We start from the raw sequence: 17,890 nt of genomic DNA on the forward strand, positions 1-17,890 counted from the left end.
GCCGCTGCCCGGTCGCGCTGTGAGGGAGGGGGCCCGGCCAGGCCCGGCCGGCCTCGGCGCCATGAAGCGGCAGAGCGAGCGCGACTCGAGCCCGGGGGCCCGCGGGGCGTCGTCATCGTCGGCGAAGCGGCCCCGGGAGCGGGAACGAGATCGGGATCGGGAGCGCGGGGAGCGGGAGCGGGAGCGGGGCGAGCGCGGGGAGCGGGAGCGCGGGGAGCGCGAGCGGGAGCGCGGGGAGCCCGACTCGAGCAGCAGCGGCGGCGGCAGCCGGCGGGCCGCGCACAAGAGCTCCGGCTCCGGCTCTGGCTCCGGCTCGGGCTCCGGCCCCACCAAGCACCAGGCCCCGGCCCGCGCCCGCGACAAGCCCCGCGGCGGCAGTGGCGGCGGCAGCAGCAGTCACCGCGACGGCCGAGGCTCCGGGGACTCCAACCACCGCGCGGGGGGCGGCGGCGGCCGCTCGGGCGGAGGCAGCGGCCGCACCAAAGCCGGCGGCGAGTCCGGCTCCGCGTCCGCCTCGTCCCCCGGGGCGTCCCCGCTGCTGCTGCTGCCACCGCTCCCCGAGCCGCCCGCGCCCACGCCGGCCCCGCCGCCGCCTCCCGCCCCGGCCCCGCCACCGCCTCCGCCCGAGTACAAGACGCTGCTCATCAGCAGCCTGAGCCCCGCGCTGCCGGCCGAGCACCTGGAGGACCGCCTCTTCCACCAGTTCAAGCGCTTCGGCGAGATCAGCCTGCGCCTGTCGCACACCCCCGAGCTGGGCAGGGTGGCCTACGTGAACTTCCGACACCCGCAGGATGCCCGCGATGCCCGGCACCACGCCCGCGCCCGCCAGCTCCTGCTCTACGACCGCCCGCTCAAGGTGGAGCCCGTGTACCTGCGGGGCAGCAGCAGCAGCAGCCGCCGGAGCAGCAGCAGCAGCGCCGGGGCCGCCGCCACCACGCCGCCTCCCGGACCCCCCGCCCCGGCAGACCCCCTGGGCTACCTGCCCCTGCACGGCGGCTACCAGTACAAGCAGCGCTCACTGTCCCCCGTGGGCGCGCCCCCGCTCCGGGAGCCCCGCGCCCGACACGCGGCCGCGGCCGCCGCCTTTGCCCTGGACGCCGCTGCGGCGGCCGCGGCCGTGGGGCTCTCCCGGGACCGGGCCCTGGACTACTATGGGCTGTACGACGATCGAGGCCGGCCCTACGGCTACCCGTCTGTGTGCGAGGAGGACCTGATGCCCGAGGACGACCAGCGGGCCACCCGCAACCTGTTCATTGGCAACCTGGATCACAGCGTGTCGGAGGTGGAGCTGAGGAGGGCCTTCGAGAAGTACGGGATCATCGAGGAGGTGGTCATCAAGAGGCCGGCCAGGGGCCAGGGCGGAGCTTACGCCTTCCTCAAGTTCCAGAACCTGGACATGGCCCACCGGGCCAAGGTGGCCATGTCAGGGAGGGTGGTGGGCCGCAACCCCATTAAGATTGGCTACGGCAAGGCCAACCCCACCACTCGCCTGTGGGTGGGAGGCCTGGGACCCAACACCTCTCTGGCTGCCCTGGCCCGGGAGTTTGACCGCTTTGGAAGCATTCGAACTATTGACCACGTCAAAGGAGACAGCTTTGCCTATATCCAGTACGAGAGCCTGGATGCAGCCCAGGCTGCCTGTGTCCAAATGAGGGGCTTTCCTTTGGGGGGGCCAGAGAGGAGGCTCAGGGTGGATTTTGCCAAAGCTGAGGAGACCAGATATCCCCAACAGTGCCAGGCTACGCCGCTCCCGGTGCACTATGAGTTACTCCCCGAGGGGTACACCAGGCACCGAAATTTGGAGGCTGACTTGAGGGTCCGAGATAGAACTCCCCCCCACCTGCTCTACTCAGACCGGGATAGAAGCTTTGTGGAGGGTGATTGGGCCAGTCCCTCCAAAAGCACAGACCGCAGAAACAGCTTGGAAAGCTACAGCCGTTCTGTGCGCAGCCGCAGTGGGGAGAGATGGGGCAGTGATGGGGACCGAGGCCTGTCTAAGCCCTGGGAAGAAAGGCGAAAGAGGAGGAGCTTATCCAGTGATCATGGGCGGACTACCCACTCACCTTACGAGGACAGAGGCAGAACCAAAGTCAGTGGGCTGCCCTCAGATAGAAGCCCCGAGAGGCTCCGAAGAGAGAACCATACCAGTGAGTCTGGAGCAGAGAAGGAGCCGAGCAATTCGCTGCCCAACAACCGGCACGGGGCGGAAGAGAGAGGTCCAGACTCTCACCAGGTGAAAAAGAGAGATAGCGAACGCAATCATCGAACCAGCGAGGTAGAATCGAAACCCACCGAAGAGCCAAAACCCGAGACCAAAAAGCTAAAGAGTCTGTCTGAGTACGCTCAGACCCTACAGCTGGGCTGGAATGGGCTTCTGGTGTTGAAAAACAGTTGCTTCCCCACTTGTATGCACATTCTAGAGGGGGACCTGGGAGTGATCAGTGGCCTCCTCAAAGACCATGCTTCAGGGAGCAAGCTGACACAGCTCAAGATTGCCCAAAGACTTCGACTTGACCAGCCCAAATTGGATGAGGTCACGCGGAGAATCAAGCAGGGAAGCCCCAATGGTTACGTGGTGCTTCTGGCCACTCAAGCTTCTCCAGGAGGGCCTGGAGCAGAGGGGACCCACACTGTGGAGCCAGGTTTGCAGCGGAGGCTTCTCAGGAATCTGGTCTCATACTTGAAACAGAAGCAGGCTGCTGGGGTGATCAGCTTGCCAGTGGGAGGGACCAAGGGCAGAGACAACACAGGCATGCTCTATGCCTTCCCTCCGTGTGAATTCTCCCAGCAGTACCTCCAGTCTGCTCTAAGGACATTGGGGAAGTTAGAAGAAGAGCATATGGTGATAGTTATAGTAAGAGACACTGCCTAGCCAAAACCTGGCTTTTTCCAATCTTGTGTTTCCTTTGTGTCATGAAAACAGTTATTTTTAAAGCCAATTCTGCTTTTGGTTTGGCTTTTCTGCCCAGTTATTATGGTTGGTTTGGTGAAGGCCAAAGCCCCCTCCACCAAAACTCAATTTTTTTTTAATGCCCATTTGAAGGTATTCCCATTTTATTGATTTCTAATGTATGAAACACTTTCCAGTGTGTTCTGTATTTTATTTTTTAACTAACTGTATGGAAAGTTGTCAGTAAAGCCTTTGTCCAAGGATCATTTTTTAACCCTGTGCAGTGTACTGGTTTAATAAGGTCCCCTTTGAAATAATGGAGCATGTGGTACTTCCCTGCCCTCTGAGATTTTCCCCCTACTTGCGCAGCTATCCTTTCCACAGACCACACACACACACACACACACACACTTTCCCTCCAAGCCCAGTCCACACACACACACACACACACACACACACACACACCTCTTTCCCTCCAAGCCCAGTCTACTTTTGGGCCTGTGGTGTCTTCACCTCAATTTCTAGGTATCATGACTAGCATAGAGCATGCAGAATCCAGCACTGAAACTTGTCTACAGGAAAACCTGTATACTCCGGGCCCTTCTCCCTAGAACATTTACAAAGACCTAAGTGTCTTAACAAACACTTAAACAAAAAGCTGCTGCTCCTTCCCCCATCTAGTCTGCTTTAAGAGAATATAGTGTCATTCTAATGTACTTCAGGTATTGTATAAACTGCCTCATTTCAAGACCTTAAAGAAAACAGGTGATGCTTTTTACCCAGTGTATTGGTAAACCTGGTAGAAATGTTAGCAACCCTTAAAAGGTGATGGTGACACATTCCCCTGTAATCTGCCTGGAGGAGGTGGGGAGATTTCTTCAGGCGGCATATTGCCTTGTTCAGGCTACCTTTCAAATTCGAACAACACAAGGACCAAAGACACCTCAGCTTCCTTGGTTACTTTTGCTTTGGGGGCAGACTGGGCTGTGGAATCAGAATGTAGCTATTTGGTTTATTTAAGGGGGTATGAACTGCAGGGATTAGCAAACCTTCCCTAGGAATTCAGGAACTACAGGTCCCAGGGAAGAACAAAAAACTTTAAATCTTTGTGTATTCGTTTGCCTGTCCCAGGGAAGAACAAAAAACTTTAAATCTGTTTGTGTATTCGTTTGCCTGTCTGGCCAAGGACTCCCCAGGCTCGCAATGAGCTTCTACGAAGACATAGATAGGGCAGGGAGGGTAGAGCTGAGAACCCCATCTAAGTTTCTGAGCTAGGGAGGTGCAGGTTTTCCCAGGGGTAAAGAGGGTATAAGAAGGGGTATGGCAAGTATCGAAGAGTTCTAGCTCAAACCTCTAGCAGTTCAGGAGCCATTGGGAAGCAGGCATTCAGTAAACTTTCCAATGTGTTCGACTGAACCATCTACTAAGTCAACTGCCAGCACTAATCAGACCTGCAGGGTATAGTGCCATGTGCCACACACCGGGACAGGCAAACACCTGCCTTCTGGCAGCTTTTAAATGAGACTTGAGGCAGCTGGAACGAGCAAGCAATGGGAGTGGGGATATCTGCAAGTCTTTCTAGTCAGTAGGTCTGTGATTAAATGTTCTCTTGAAAGCAGCTCATGGCCTCCCTCTCAATTCTTCACAAGAAAGCTCAGTGTAGCACCTGCATGAGCCACATTTTGTTGGGTGCTGGACCTGAAAAAAGTAGTGGACAGATCGGAGGGTCAGAATTATGGTCTGCAGCTATTTGAAATGAGGTTGTGTGGATAATAAAGTCTTTCAGAATGCAAGCTTCCCCAACACATCACCATCTTTGAAAGGTCCTCAAAAGCGCCACTCATCTGGGGCAAAAGGGCACCATGACAAAAGTGCTACCCCTGAGCCGAATGGAAACAATTACCTTAGAACAGAGCCCAGACACGTTAGACTTCACTGCCTAGCAAACTCACCTTGGAACTCTACAAAATGAGTACTTAATAACCACTGAGGAAGAAGATGAGAGCTCCAATGGAATTGGAAAGGATGGTATGTACTCTGGCCATCTGGTATTCATTTCAATGAACTTGAAGTGAAACTTATCTCAGGTAACCAGGAAACAGATTCCTTTTTAAGGCCTATCTTTCAGGAGTGAGTCCCAAGAAGGAAACTGACTCCCAGGGCATTTTCAGGAATAACCATGGAATTCCAGGTTTCAGAATAAACCTATTTTTGACAGCTTTAGAGAACCTGCCACCCCAAACCTCTTTGCCTGACCCCTTTCCTCTCCTCCAGCAGGCAGCTAGGAAGCAGCTGCAGTCTACAGAGAATTGAGAACACTGAGGGCAGGCAGGCAAGCTTGGAATTCTGAGCTTTCGGCCAGGATTCAGAGAAATGAAGCTATGTGCTGGACTGCTGTGGCCCATATGATCCTTTAGTTCTTGGAGGGGAGATAAGAGTTTGACCAGATTCATGAACTGTTAGAGCTGGCTGACTCCTTAGGCATTTTACTGGATAAGTAAACAGACCCAGGGAAGGGATGCGGTTCTGCCCCCATCCTTTTGGTCAGGAGCAAACTAATATAAAATACCCCTAAGGTTGGTGGTTAAGGCCACCCTACAATGGAGCAACATACTTAAGCAATACTTGAAGCCCAGGCTTAGGACCAGAAGCACACAGGTAGCTTATAGACAAGACATGGTTAGTACCTCCAGGCAGTACAAGACAAGGTTTACCAAGCTAGAGAGTGACCTGGAATTCGGTTAATGCTGTGAAATTTCCCAATTCCTGGATTGAAGAGCTCGGGTCCCTGAGTAGTGCTTCCCAGCACTGGGGTCGGATCCTAACGAAATGAAAAGTTGGCCATCCTTCTACTCTTTCTTCCCAGGGTCACAGTAGCACCTGCCTTGCTTCTAACTCCCCTTGGCTGCTCCTCACCAAAGGCCCTGTAGCGCTCTTGCCCACCAGATCCTTTCTTTTCCTCCATCTCCCCAACCTGTCTTAGTCCCACCAGTAGTCCATTTGGGCAGCACCCTGGCTGTACAGACATTCTGGGCTCCAGACTATTATCAGTGCCCATCTTTAAAACCCAACCCTACAGGCCATCTAGTTACTACAAAGACAGTTGTAATGTCAGACTTAAGATTTTTTTAAAAACATCACCAGTAGTTTACTACTTATATGGAATCTATATGTTTTCTCTTTTGGGGTAGCTTAGATTTGCGGCTTTAAGTCTCTGGTAGCTCAGACAATGTAAGGAAGAGGCAAGGTGTTTATTCAGCCCTTCCCCAGGGTGTATAACTCTAGGGGCCGTAGCCAAGTCAACCAAACCCAGCTTTCCTGATGGGAGTCATTGCCTCTCATTTACCATCCCCGTGGGATCTGTTTCCAAGTTTCATTCTGAGCCAGCCACGTTTCAGAGACACAGTTAAGTCCTACTGTTGGCTGAAGGAACCTTAGAGGATTTCACAGAATTGTAATCCCAGAACTTAATCAGACCTTGAAGGAACCTTGGAAATCATATACACCGATCCCCTTGTTTTACAGCTGAGGAAATGGTCTGAGGAAGGAAGAAATTCGCTCAAAGTAACACTGATATTGGGGTAATGCCAGGTCTAGAACTAAAGTCTGACTCTTAAATGCAATAAAACTTTACAAAAATGAAAAAGCCATTCATAGCTCCCTATGAAAACACGCAGCAGACTGGATCTGGCTCACAGGCTATAGTTTGCTGACTCCTGGAACTTGTGACTTACCTTTCTTTGTATCCCCAGCACTTAACGCAGTGCCTGGCACATTTAGTAGGTGTTAATTGACTCTGACTAAACCGGGAACATGACTTTTATGCTGCCTTAGATCAGGGACAGCAGTTGGATAAGGTACCCTCCAGGTTGAGTTGGTAACCAATTCCTATTTTAGGCATAAGGAAGGTAAAGTTAGTGTCTCAGCTATTCTAACCTCTTGGGAATCAAAATATATTTGTATAGTATGGACCTGATAATATATCCTGGGCTGATAAACCTTTCACCTTCCAGCTGTTTGAATTATCATCAACTTTAAAACCTTTTCCCATAACCCTAACCAAGGGTGGGGAACCTGCATCCTTAAGGCCACATGTGGCCTTCTAGGTCCTAGGGTGTGGCCTTTTGACTGAGTCCAAGTTTTACAGAACAAATTCTTTTATTAATAGGATTTATTCTGTGAAGTTTGGATTCAGTCAAAGGGCCACACTTGAGGACCTAGACAGTCACATGTGGCCTTGAGGCCACAGATTCCCCACCTCTGCATCTATCACCGCCCCCACAACATGAGTGAGTTGGAGTAGGAGCCCAGAAGCTATTACTGTAGTAGAATCAAAAATACTTAGGGCTGATGGTAGTCACTATGGAGTTCAGGGTGGTGATGATGGCCTCTTCAAGGTTAGGGAGAGTGTTTGGACTTGTGAGTTCATTAGTATGGGGAACTCTTGGAGGAAAAAACTCCTTCTAACAAAGCAATTTGGCACCTCTCTGCAATTGATAGTCTTAAGATAGTTACCTAAGGCATTAAGAAGTTAAGTGACTTGCCCAGGGTCAGCCAGGATGTGTGGCTGTCAGAACCTGAATCCAGGTCTTTCCTGGCTCTAAAGCTATTTCCCTATCCATAATACCACTACCTCAGTATCTCTTCAAACTCTTACTTTGTCTCCTAAGAACAAAGCAGCCATGGTTGAAGGGGAAAGAATTACTTTTTTTATAGTTCCATCCATCTTCTGGTAAGGCCAACCCTATTCCCTCTTTTCAAACATACTTTTCAAAGGCAACCAACCAGCTCTTAGCTCCTCCTCTCTGATATTCCCAGCTATGCAGCTGGACTGTGGCTAAAGTGATCAGATTCAGAATTCACCAATTACAAGTCCCTTTTCCAGGAGCCTTGTTCTCCTTTCCACCTCCCAGGGATTGGCTGGCACCAACTCTGCTACAGTTTCAGCCAGATCTACAGCCTACTCTCTTGAAGCCAAAGCATGGAGAGGGTAAGGGGGACTGTCCACACTACATCCATCCGAAGAAGCAGCTATCTGAAAAGACAGACACCTCCCTGCATGGAAATGGCAGAGTGGAGCTGACCAGAATGACTCAGCTCTTTGCCTCAATGAAGTCCTTGGGAGGGGCGAGGGGAGGGCGATTCTTATCACATTGCTACTGCTGCTGTCCCTAGAAGGCTGGAGAAATCTGTCTACATTGGGAGGGAAGGGACCCACTTACTACCAGAAAAAAGATAATAGGTAAAGGCCATAAACAAAGACAGACTTGTAGTTTATTTTGTATTTTTTTTAAATAAATACACTTTACATTAAAGAAAAAGGCCTTTGATTTGTAATTTCCACACAGGAGAAAGGGAAGAAAAAAAAGATTTGAAAAAAAAACTGAATCACGAAGAAAAATAGAGGGAGTGAACTTATATCACAAGTTCCCTCATCTCCACAAAACCAGTATCCACAATGACCAAAATGCCAGGACTTGCTCCTGCCTGCCATTCTGTGAGGGTGGGTAAACGAATGTGTGCATATACATGGCAAACAGCGGTCAATGCCTGCCTTCCTCCCCAGCTCTGGCACGAAGGCACCTCAAGTCAAGGAAAAAAACACCAACATCCTGACAGCATGAGGCAACAAAACTTTTTTTTAAAAAAATCATATATTATATTTATAATAAAATAGTCTTAATCCTTATCAATTTAAGAAACCACGATTTTCCTTTTCATTTTAAATACTTGTGTAAAAACGCCTCTTTATATTGATCTTTGGGCATCACTTTCTCCCAAAGGAAATGAAGCTTAGGGGACAAGGTACCCGGTGGATATAAGTTCACACCCTCTTTGCTATAAACACCTGCAATTTTTTTTTTTTGCTTTTATATAAAACTATTTCTTGTTCTTTAGTAAAGAACTTTATACAAAGAAAATATATTGTGAAATATCCCCAGAGAAGTGGGGCTTTTCCTTAAGGAAAGATTTGTCCATCCTGGAGGAAGTGGGGAAAAGAAGGCAGAAAAAGGGCCTAACCCCTGATCTCTTTATTGAATGGCCACTGTTGGGCACAACTGATTCTCTGCTTAAGCCAAAACCCTCCAAGCTTGAAGCCTACAGGTTGTCAAAAAACAGATATCCCTGGGGGAGGGACAGAGACAGGGATGGGAGAGAGGGGAGAAGAGGTGTCAGGGAGGCTTGTTCTGAATTCGCTGCTCATTTGGTCTCCTGCCTGCCAGGAATAGAATTTCTTCTGTGGGCATCCATATGATGATCACTCCTCACTCATTCAAAGATAAGATGATGTCGTCTTCCAAATCGGAGTTATCTGAGCTATCAGCTGGAAAAGTAGAGAAGAAAAAGGGAGGTAAAGAGGAGGTTATGTGTTGAACTTACAAGAAGTGTTCAGAAAGTACTGTGCTCTACCTTTATCCTCCCTGAGTGGGTCAATTACCATTTTCAAGAAAGGAGAAAACATACCAATTAGCTCCTTGGTGTTGGCAGCTGCGAGCACATCTGTTGCTGGCAACCATATCCTACCCTGGGAAATCTCAGCTCAGTGTTCTTTAAAAAGGGCCAAGGCAGTTTAACCTTTCTTCGCACTTAGGAACACTTCTGCTGCCTAAAAGAACCTATCCAGCCAAGGGGAATCTCAATCTAAAGAAAAAGGAGTGGTACCAGTGGTACCAGAAGAAATCACCATATATGGCATTTAGCAAGTGTCTATGCCATATAGCACTAGCCCTGAGATCAGGCCTGCTGTAGGGCTCCATATCACAGAGCTGCAGCCAAGCCCAAGGGATCCTAATACTCCTACCCTGAGGTCAAGGGACAGAGAACAACAAGATGTCACTCACTATAGTGTTCTTAAGACAGAAGATGTAAGATTTACATAGGGGCCCTCCTATCTTAGTGCTAGCTGGGCAAAGAGGGCAAATTTTTTACAACTCCCTGTAAGCTGAATACCACTTTGGTTTTTCATTTAGTTACCTCCTTCCTATGTCCTAGAGATTCTGGGCTAGAAATGGGGGCTGTCAATAGTGAGGCTCTGGTTTGAAGGAACTTGGGATATTTTCCCCTAAACTTCTCAGACTCCCGTCTGATCCAACAATCATCAATTTCATTCTGCTATAGGATGTCTGAGATACAGACCCATCAGTGTGCCTCTTCGTTACCAGCACCACCTTCTAAAGAAAGATGGCCTGTACAGACTTCCAACTACAAATCCTATGGGGGACATCAATTACCTATGGAGGATTAGCCATCTTATAGCAATGCCAAGGGAGAGGCTATTTTGAAATTCAAGGTAGGAGTTTGACTTCCTTGTGACTTGCTCCAACTCTCAACAAAACAAGTCTACGGCCCACCTAGGACACACTACTGAGCATCTTTTATGGATATAAAGCTCAGATAACCTGCTTCATCATGTCCCTTGCCCCTCACATCTGCCAGGCTGTACTTGTGCCTTCTTATATAACACTGACTGGAAATGCAAGGAGCCAAACCAGATTCTCTCAGCTGCCTCTACATTTCTGAGGCCTAAGTGGTCATTCAAAAGGGGGTCATCATGTGTTATTTGAAGTCAAGCAGGACAGAGAGGAAAAAGCCTGCCTCTGGTTTCAGCACTCTTCTTCGCTGTTCACAAAACAGAAAGCATGTCAATGGATGAGAGAACTAAAATTTTCAACAAGCCCTGTAATTCTTACTAAAGGGAATGAGTTAACTGGAGATAAATGGTTTCTCATCTTAGCTACATGACTAGCAAAAGCTTATTCTGTCCTCAACAAGATTAATAAAGCGTCCAAATGGGTAAAGATCAGGTACTATCCTCTGTGAAGTTTTATTCTTCAGACTTTTTCTAGTACTAGAGTTAACCAATTTTTGGAAATTACAGGTAAAGCAAAACATTTTCCCAAACATCACTTCCAAGAAAAAGACATACTGTGACTGGAGAAGCAGACTATAAAGCTCTTGAGCGAGGATAGACCAGAAGGCTAAAGTAACTGCCCCTGGGGTCAAGAGGAGTCACAATCAAGCAAAGGGGACAGGAAGCAAAGATCTCCTAAGAGTTAAGAAAGCAAGGAAGGAAGATCAGAGAACAGAGGCCTGGAATTACTGAAGTAAATCAATAATGGCACCTAATCTCGTCAACATGTTAAAGGTTTTCTCCAGCAGTCTAAAAAAGGGATGCCAGGAAGCTAGGGGCTCAGAGAAGAGAAAGGAGGCCAACATAGCCTACTATCTCATATGTCCCTAAGCGCTTGACCATCCTGCCCAAAGCCCTAGAGATGTCCAAAGACACAGCTGGAAACTAGGGTATACCAAATGGACCAGGACAATTTGTTCCAAAGAACTGGACCCAACAGTGGGAAGTGGCACCTAACCATCAGCTTCAGCTACATGCATGACCACCAAGAAAGGGCAATTAAGGGAATTCATGTGGCCATAATCCTCCTTGAGCTAAGTTCAAAAAGCTGATCCAACTTTTGATTCTATGAAAGTGGATGCTGAAAAATGATGTAAGATCGGCTTTCAAGAACACCACTACTGTTGAGTGGACTCTTGCGTGAGGGAAATGAGAAAAACTCAAAGCTAAGGGATCTCTGACAACAAAGACACTGCAAACAGATTGTTATATACTATGCCGGACCTTCTCACCATCACTCCTATCAATATAATTCATACTATAGGACTTCCTATCTATTTAGCCTGTGCTGCTAATTTTTTTTTAAGAGTAAACTGGATGCCTGGCAGCATGCACCACACCAAATGCCCAGAAAAGTCCTCTTAGGCACTGCAAAACCTTAGGAAACCTGTTGACACTAAAGTAAGCAAACAAATTCCCCTAACAGAGTAGACTAGTTAGAACGTAGGATGATGGGACATCAGCAATGCCTACCCAAGCCTCTTCCCCTGAAAAGAGGCCATTTGGTGCTTAAGATTCTGTTGTCAGGGTCATCATAACTTTGAAAACCAAAGTGGACTAAGCGCAGCCTGCATTTGCTCTCAAACTCCAGCTGAGACTCATGATGTAGTCTGGGTTACTCTCTATGTTCTACTATAAACTCTTTTCTCCATCTGTACCACCCCGATCTTCCCTCCCCGCCCCAGCACCCACTGGAGTCATAATTTAAGCTTCTTCTTTCCCAAGCTGTAGTTCTACACCCGAAGCTTTCCCCCTCTTAGCAACGTAAGTACTGTGCCTATACATTTGGCTTGGGAGAAAGTAGTTCCCAAATCTAAAATGATTGGTGGCCTAGTGGCTAGAACAGGAAGCTGTCTTACAAGCCAAACCCAAATTTTGGTGGCTTTGCATTCAAACTAAAAAATTAAAAAATTAAAGCAGTACTCACTTGCATTAGCTGGCACCACCACGAACTGGACTTTACTCTCCGCCACGGCTGCTTGCCACCCCTTTTAATGTGCCTCACTAATCCTTTGTCATTTAAGTGAATTAAAAATGGACAATGTCGATGCAGCTTGTACCCCATGTCCAATTATTAAGTACAAGAAAAATGTTTAATAAAACCTGTTCCCTGCACTTTTTACATTGGTTACGTCGATATGTTTCATCCACCCCTCATTCCCTGCCGGGTCCTCTGACAAAGGAAAAAAAACCCCTCTGCTGAATAGGAACCCTTCCTGGGACAAGGCCAGAGTACTGCCCCATCTCCTGGACTGTCCTACCATCTGTCTCCAAGTGCAGGAAACAAAGGCCGCTAAAACAGCTCTCTCCTCTCTCTCAATAGGGCAGATGGAGTTATGGTCCCCAACTCCTCCTCCCAAAAAAGTTTCCTTAAAACAGCAACAAAAAGAAGGGCTCATGGAAGTGGCTACACAGAAGCCAGTCTCCTCTAAGTTGGTCTTAGATTCTTTGATCAGAACCAGCAAGATTTATCCCAGAGAAAATGTCCTCACATCACAGTTTAAGGGGAATGCCTGAATTATACCTCCAATTAATTAGTTTCCTCCCCTCTGTCCCCACCACCTTCCCACCACCAAACCCATCCATTATAAAAACAGGTCAACTATGGCGAGGGTTGGCTTTAATTAAGTCTGTGTTGTGTCCTCTTCTCTCTGGACATAATACCTACCACCTTTAAAAGTGCTGACTGGACTATATATAAGAAAACCCGCTGGAGATCATAGGGATTATTTCCCAAAAATTCATGAGTTTGGCCACAGATGGGCAGTGAAGCGCTACAACGAAACAGAAGAACAGCATGAATGAATCCGCCAGTGATGCGCACATCTTACCGAGGGGCTGGTGAGCAGCCTAAATGGGAGCCTGCCCTAAATGAGTGTTGACAGTTCAGCTAACTTGTAAAAATGATCTTATTTTACATCATTAGTTGGCTTTTACAGGATTCCTGAACAAAGACAAGGGACAACCCTATCTCAGAAGCATATAGGGCCACCCAGTTTGGTCCTAATGGGAAATTTACTACCTAAGTCTTTGTTGGCTTATTCATCACAAGGAGGAGGAGGAGGCAAAGGAGGAAGAAATTCTAAGCAGAACACAAAGAAAGGAGAAGAGAGAATGTACCCCACCACTTCTAAGACGGAGGAGCCAATAGCAGAGAGGAAAAGGACAACACAATGGACTCTATCACTTTATCTCTTTAGAAATGAATAACTGTTCATGAGAGCTTCTTCTGATGAATTCAGACGTGCCCCTCAGATGGAACAAACAACTAAACTTTTTCCATCTGATCTAGGAAGTTTAGTCCTCTGAAGGTAAGGGATCATGGCCAGCTGGTCATACAGTTTAGGTGGTGAGATAGCAAATGAACACAGATGCTGACTTTGCCTTTCCTCCAAGAGAAATGTACGGTTAGCAGTTGAGGGCAGAGCAAAGAAGACATGTTTGACTCTCCATCTGGGTTGGCATGTAGGAATAAATATTCTCTGATGCTTCCTAGGATCAGAGTGATGGTCCTCTCTATACTTACTGTCTCCCAGTATCAATTCAACTTCCTCATCAGCATCAGAGTCTTCATCTTCCCCTTCATCTCCTTCTTCAAGCAAGTTAGCCAGCTCTTCATCTGAAGGAGAGAAGTCATTATCGCCATCCTCGCCAGCGTTCTCATTGTTTTCATCCTCCTCCAATTCTGCCTCCAGCAGCTGGTCAGTGTCAAGTTCATCGAGGTCATCTGTGTCATCATCATCTTCATCATCATCTTCTTCCTCCTGTTCTTCTTCCTCCTGTAGAGAAAACAGTAGGTCCATTAGGACAAATGCCTCAAAACCAAACACACGGCAGAAGCATCAGCTTTAGCTTTTCCCAAAACAGGTTGTGTGTGAGGGATGGGGAAATTATCTGGGAAGTAACTTGTTCCCAGTTCTGATGCATTTCAGGGTTAGTACTGGTTTACATTATCAGAGTGTTAACTCTGAGAGACACAAGCCATGCCTACCCAAAGGAGAGCATAGCAGAGAAAGGACATACCTTCTCCACAGGAGAAGTTCAAAGTATTAGTCTGCTTTATCCAGCAAGTTCAATCTCAACTCAACTTTCAGCAGTTCACTTAAAACTCCCCAACAAGGCATGAACAGTTATGCAAAAATCTAGTCTCAAGTCAAGAGAGAATTAATTTCATCATTCATTCCTCTCCTGCCTCAGCCAAAGCAGGAAAAAAATGCAAATGTGAACCATTTAAATAGGAACAGGATAAGTTTCTTTCAATAATCAAAAAAAATCTGCTTTTTTAAACTGAGAAAACACATACCAGTTAGAAATAAATCAGTACTTAAATTCATCTTCTCAAGATCACGCTGCATTTTCAATGTCCTAGTCTTGATCTTTTTCATTGTTAAGATAAGATGCAACTATAATAACCCCATTATTCTTAACATAAAACAAGAGAACAAATTCTATTATAACTGCAATGCAGGAGAAAAAACCCGGGGTGATAATACAATCCAACATACAAGGCTTCACCTTCTTCATCAATCAACCACAATGTGCTAAAACTGTTCATGTGTTTTTCCCAAGATCTTCTCAGAGACAGAACAAGTACTAGGAAACAAATTGAATGTTTTGCTCTCAATTCCTGGGACTTTGAAAATTCTACAACCAGCCATTTGTTACCAAGTTTAACTTTGCACAGGAATGTAAATAAGCTTCCAATCCTGGGGCTGGCTCAAACATCAATTACCGAAACGTAACAGAAAAGGGATTCTAATCTCTGCTGTAACTTGCGTTCAATGATTCTTAGTAATTGGCCCCCCAAAACACAAGTAAAGTGGGGAATGTAACAAACAAGCTCCAAATAAGGAAACAAGAAAATTATAATATCCATCAATTATTTTTAAAATCCCACAAATACTCTGACTTTCCTTCATCAAATGAAAATTTACTTTTTTTACTAACTGCTTTTTTTCTTCCGTGGTGCCTACAATAATGTCTGAACTACTATTAGTAAGGGTTTTAACCATCTAATGACTTAGAATTGACAATTAATACTATGAACTCAGAGATTTTTAGAACACAATGGGTGGAATAAAACCACAACACTAGGAAGCATACTGTTCTCACATGAAGAGTAAAGAAAGGTGGAACATGTAAAACTGAAGCACCTGGTTTACTATGGGGCCAGTCTGAGGTCTATAGTACTGAATATTGAACACAAAATGAAACCACTGTACCTGTGGGTTATCAATAAACATTCACTAAACTGAAGTGAATCAAGAGTGAGAAAAGTCAAATCACTGCAAAAACGCCATATAATTAATACTGACACAAGCAAAATGATCAAAACTTAAGGAAAAATGAGTCCCTTGCAAAGTCCAAAAAACTAAAACCACATACAGACCAGATTACAACTGATGGAAAAGCAGTCATCTTGGCCAACGTATTTTTATGGCCTTTACCAGCATTTACCCTGCCACCACGACAAGCAGTTGGTACAAAAAGGACAACTTTTGGTTCTCTGGTGTTTATGCACTAGATGGAATATTTATCAGTTTTCCAAAATCCCAAATTAGACGAGAATATACAAAGTTAGAGCAAAACGTTAAAACAGTCACCTGTGAATCAGGCAGCTCAGTAAGATACATGTTTCTAGGCCTAACATCTCAGAAAAACGTTGTTATTACCTTAGCTTAGGCAGGAAAACTGGGTAAGGAGAAATTCACAAACCCGTAGTTAAGGCCTATTTCCTCACAGCAATTCTGAAAAGGTCCTAGCTTTGCAGACAAAATTCCAAATCCACAAATCCTGAACTTGAGTGGAAATGAGACAAGGGTCTACCTGGGCCTTCAACAATCCTACAAATCCAACTTTTCATTTCATCTTTCTGTATCTGAACTAATTCTACACATAGCCATCAAAGAAGACCCAGGGAATGCTGCTACAATTACAAGAAAAGCAGGTAGGAAGAATGTATGGAAATCTGCTTGATTAAAAGGAGACCTTGTTGCTTTATCAATCAAACTCAAGTGTTTAAATAATCAATTCTAGTTTATTTTCTTTGTTTTTTAAATTATTTTTAACATTCATTACGAGTTTGTTTTCTGCAGTGCCACACATGGATATGACTATACTCTTCTAGGGCCAAAGGACTCTTACAAAGTTATCTAACTTACCTAGAAAATTAATAGAAAGATTTCAGGAGAACCTTTCTGGGTCTAAGTATAAGGTAACAGCAAAGTGCTCCAGTTTTCACAGTTAAGTACCAAGGTTTATTAGTGAGGGACTGACAAAATGGCCAAAGAGAAAAAGTGGCATCCAGATTTCCTCCCTGCCCCAGCCCACCCCTGAGTCAAACAAGACATCTCTTTAGTGGCTTGGGAATAGGATTACTACATAAACACTTTGTCTCTACTGTCCTGATCACTGCTTTCAGGTTCAAGTTTAGAACTGGGTTCTGAAGTCAATTCTTGCAAATAACTATTAATGATCAGCAAACTATAAAAATGTCTGATATTATTAATAGGTATATACTTAAACCATTCAACAAAACGTTATTTTTCTTAATATCTAAGAGAAAGAAAGCCTATTTTGGCATTGTCTTCAGATCTATTTTGACCTTTCTTCCTTAAAGATAAATTTTCACCATATTTGATGTCTATACCCTTCAGAATCCAGTATTTCCAGTTTTCCTTAATCAAACTAAGCCTACTACTTTCTATGCTGGAATTTCTGTCCAACTGGGCAGAAGAGCAGTGGAGTCCTATACAAAATACTGGAATCTCTCCCTTTAGCAATGATTTCTAACATGACCCATTTCAAACAGGATCCCTACATCTCTACATGATAGTACTTAGGGCTTCATAATCACGATCAGCAATGAGGCTAGGTATTTACTATTCAAATCAGAAGAGACAATTTCTAACCAGTTCAATGATTTTTCAAGATTAAAAATCTGCCCTTACATTTGCCAAACAGGAAACACATTTAGTTTGTTTCAGTTTTAAATCCAGCTGCTGTTCTCTCTTTGCTGAGCAGTAATTAAACTGCTCCTCAGGCATGCTCTTAGTTGGGTCACATCTCTATTTCTTAAAGATCTTACTTTCTTCCTTCCTTTTAGTTATTTCTCTTAAAATCACCTTCTATTTCTCTTAAAATCATCATCTACTGACTATTTAAAATTAAATATACTCAAATGTGTCTTCCTTTTCTAAAACACTTGCTATCCTTTAACTAAAGAGTTTCTTCTCTAGTAAAGAGGCCTTCTGGGGAGAAGTATTTTCCTTCAAGAACAGAACAGCTTACAGTGACTTATAGTTAATAGAGATAATCAAGATTTATTTTATGATAAATCTTTTTCTTTTGATGACCACTGCATCTGCTTCTAATGAGACCATTCAAAACTGCTCTCTCTGAAAACAAAATAGCTACGTTTCCAACAAAAGCAGCATTACCCTTGTATTTCCAGGCAAATCAAGCCATTGAACAAGTTTAACAGAGTAACTTGTCTTAACAACTGGAACAAGGATGAGACTACTTTTTATATGTGATATACACCTCACCCTAGTATCTTAACCCAGCCAGACTGTCTTTTTCAAAATAAA

The 17,890-nt window shown here is 45.7% G+C and overlaps 2 protein-coding genes across 5 annotated transcripts in view; one reads left to right on the forward strand and one right to left on the reverse strand.

The window, feature by feature from the left end:
- On the forward strand, positions 1–3,164 carry RBM15B (RNA binding motif protein 15B). The gene has a single exon (XM_036739254.1). The coding sequence runs from the start codon at positions 62–64 to the stop codon at positions 2,870–2,872; it is 2,811 nt and encodes a 936-aa protein (XP_036595149.1). The 5' UTR covers positions 1–61; the 3' UTR covers positions 2,873–3,164.
- Positions 3,165–8,142: 4,978 nt separating this feature from the next.
- The window catches only part of DCAF1 (DDB1 and CUL4 associated factor 1), a 78,205-nt gene continuing 68,457 nt past the window's right edge, over positions 8,143–17,890 (reverse strand). For 3 of the 4 annotated variants that reach the window (XM_036738024.1, XM_036738025.1, XM_036738023.1), the window contains 2 exons: positions 13,828–14,080; positions 12,914–13,075 (listed from right to left, as the gene is read on the reverse strand). In XM_036738024.1, coding sequence (XP_036593919.1) covers positions 12,993–13,075; positions 13,828–14,080 — 336 coding nt within the window. In that variant the 3' untranslated portion in view covers positions 12,914–12,992. Of the gene's footprint in view, positions 9,216–12,913; positions 13,076–13,827; positions 14,081–17,890 lie in introns of those variants that run through there. The other variant, XM_036738026.1, reaches the window with a different exon arrangement.

This window comes from Trichosurus vulpecula, chromosome 9 (genome assembly GCF_011100635.1).
Source record: "Trichosurus vulpecula isolate mTriVul1 chromosome 9, mTriVul1.pri, whole genome shotgun sequence".
Classification (NCBI taxonomy): domain Eukaryota; kingdom Metazoa; phylum Chordata; class Mammalia; order Diprotodontia; family Phalangeridae; genus Trichosurus; species Trichosurus vulpecula.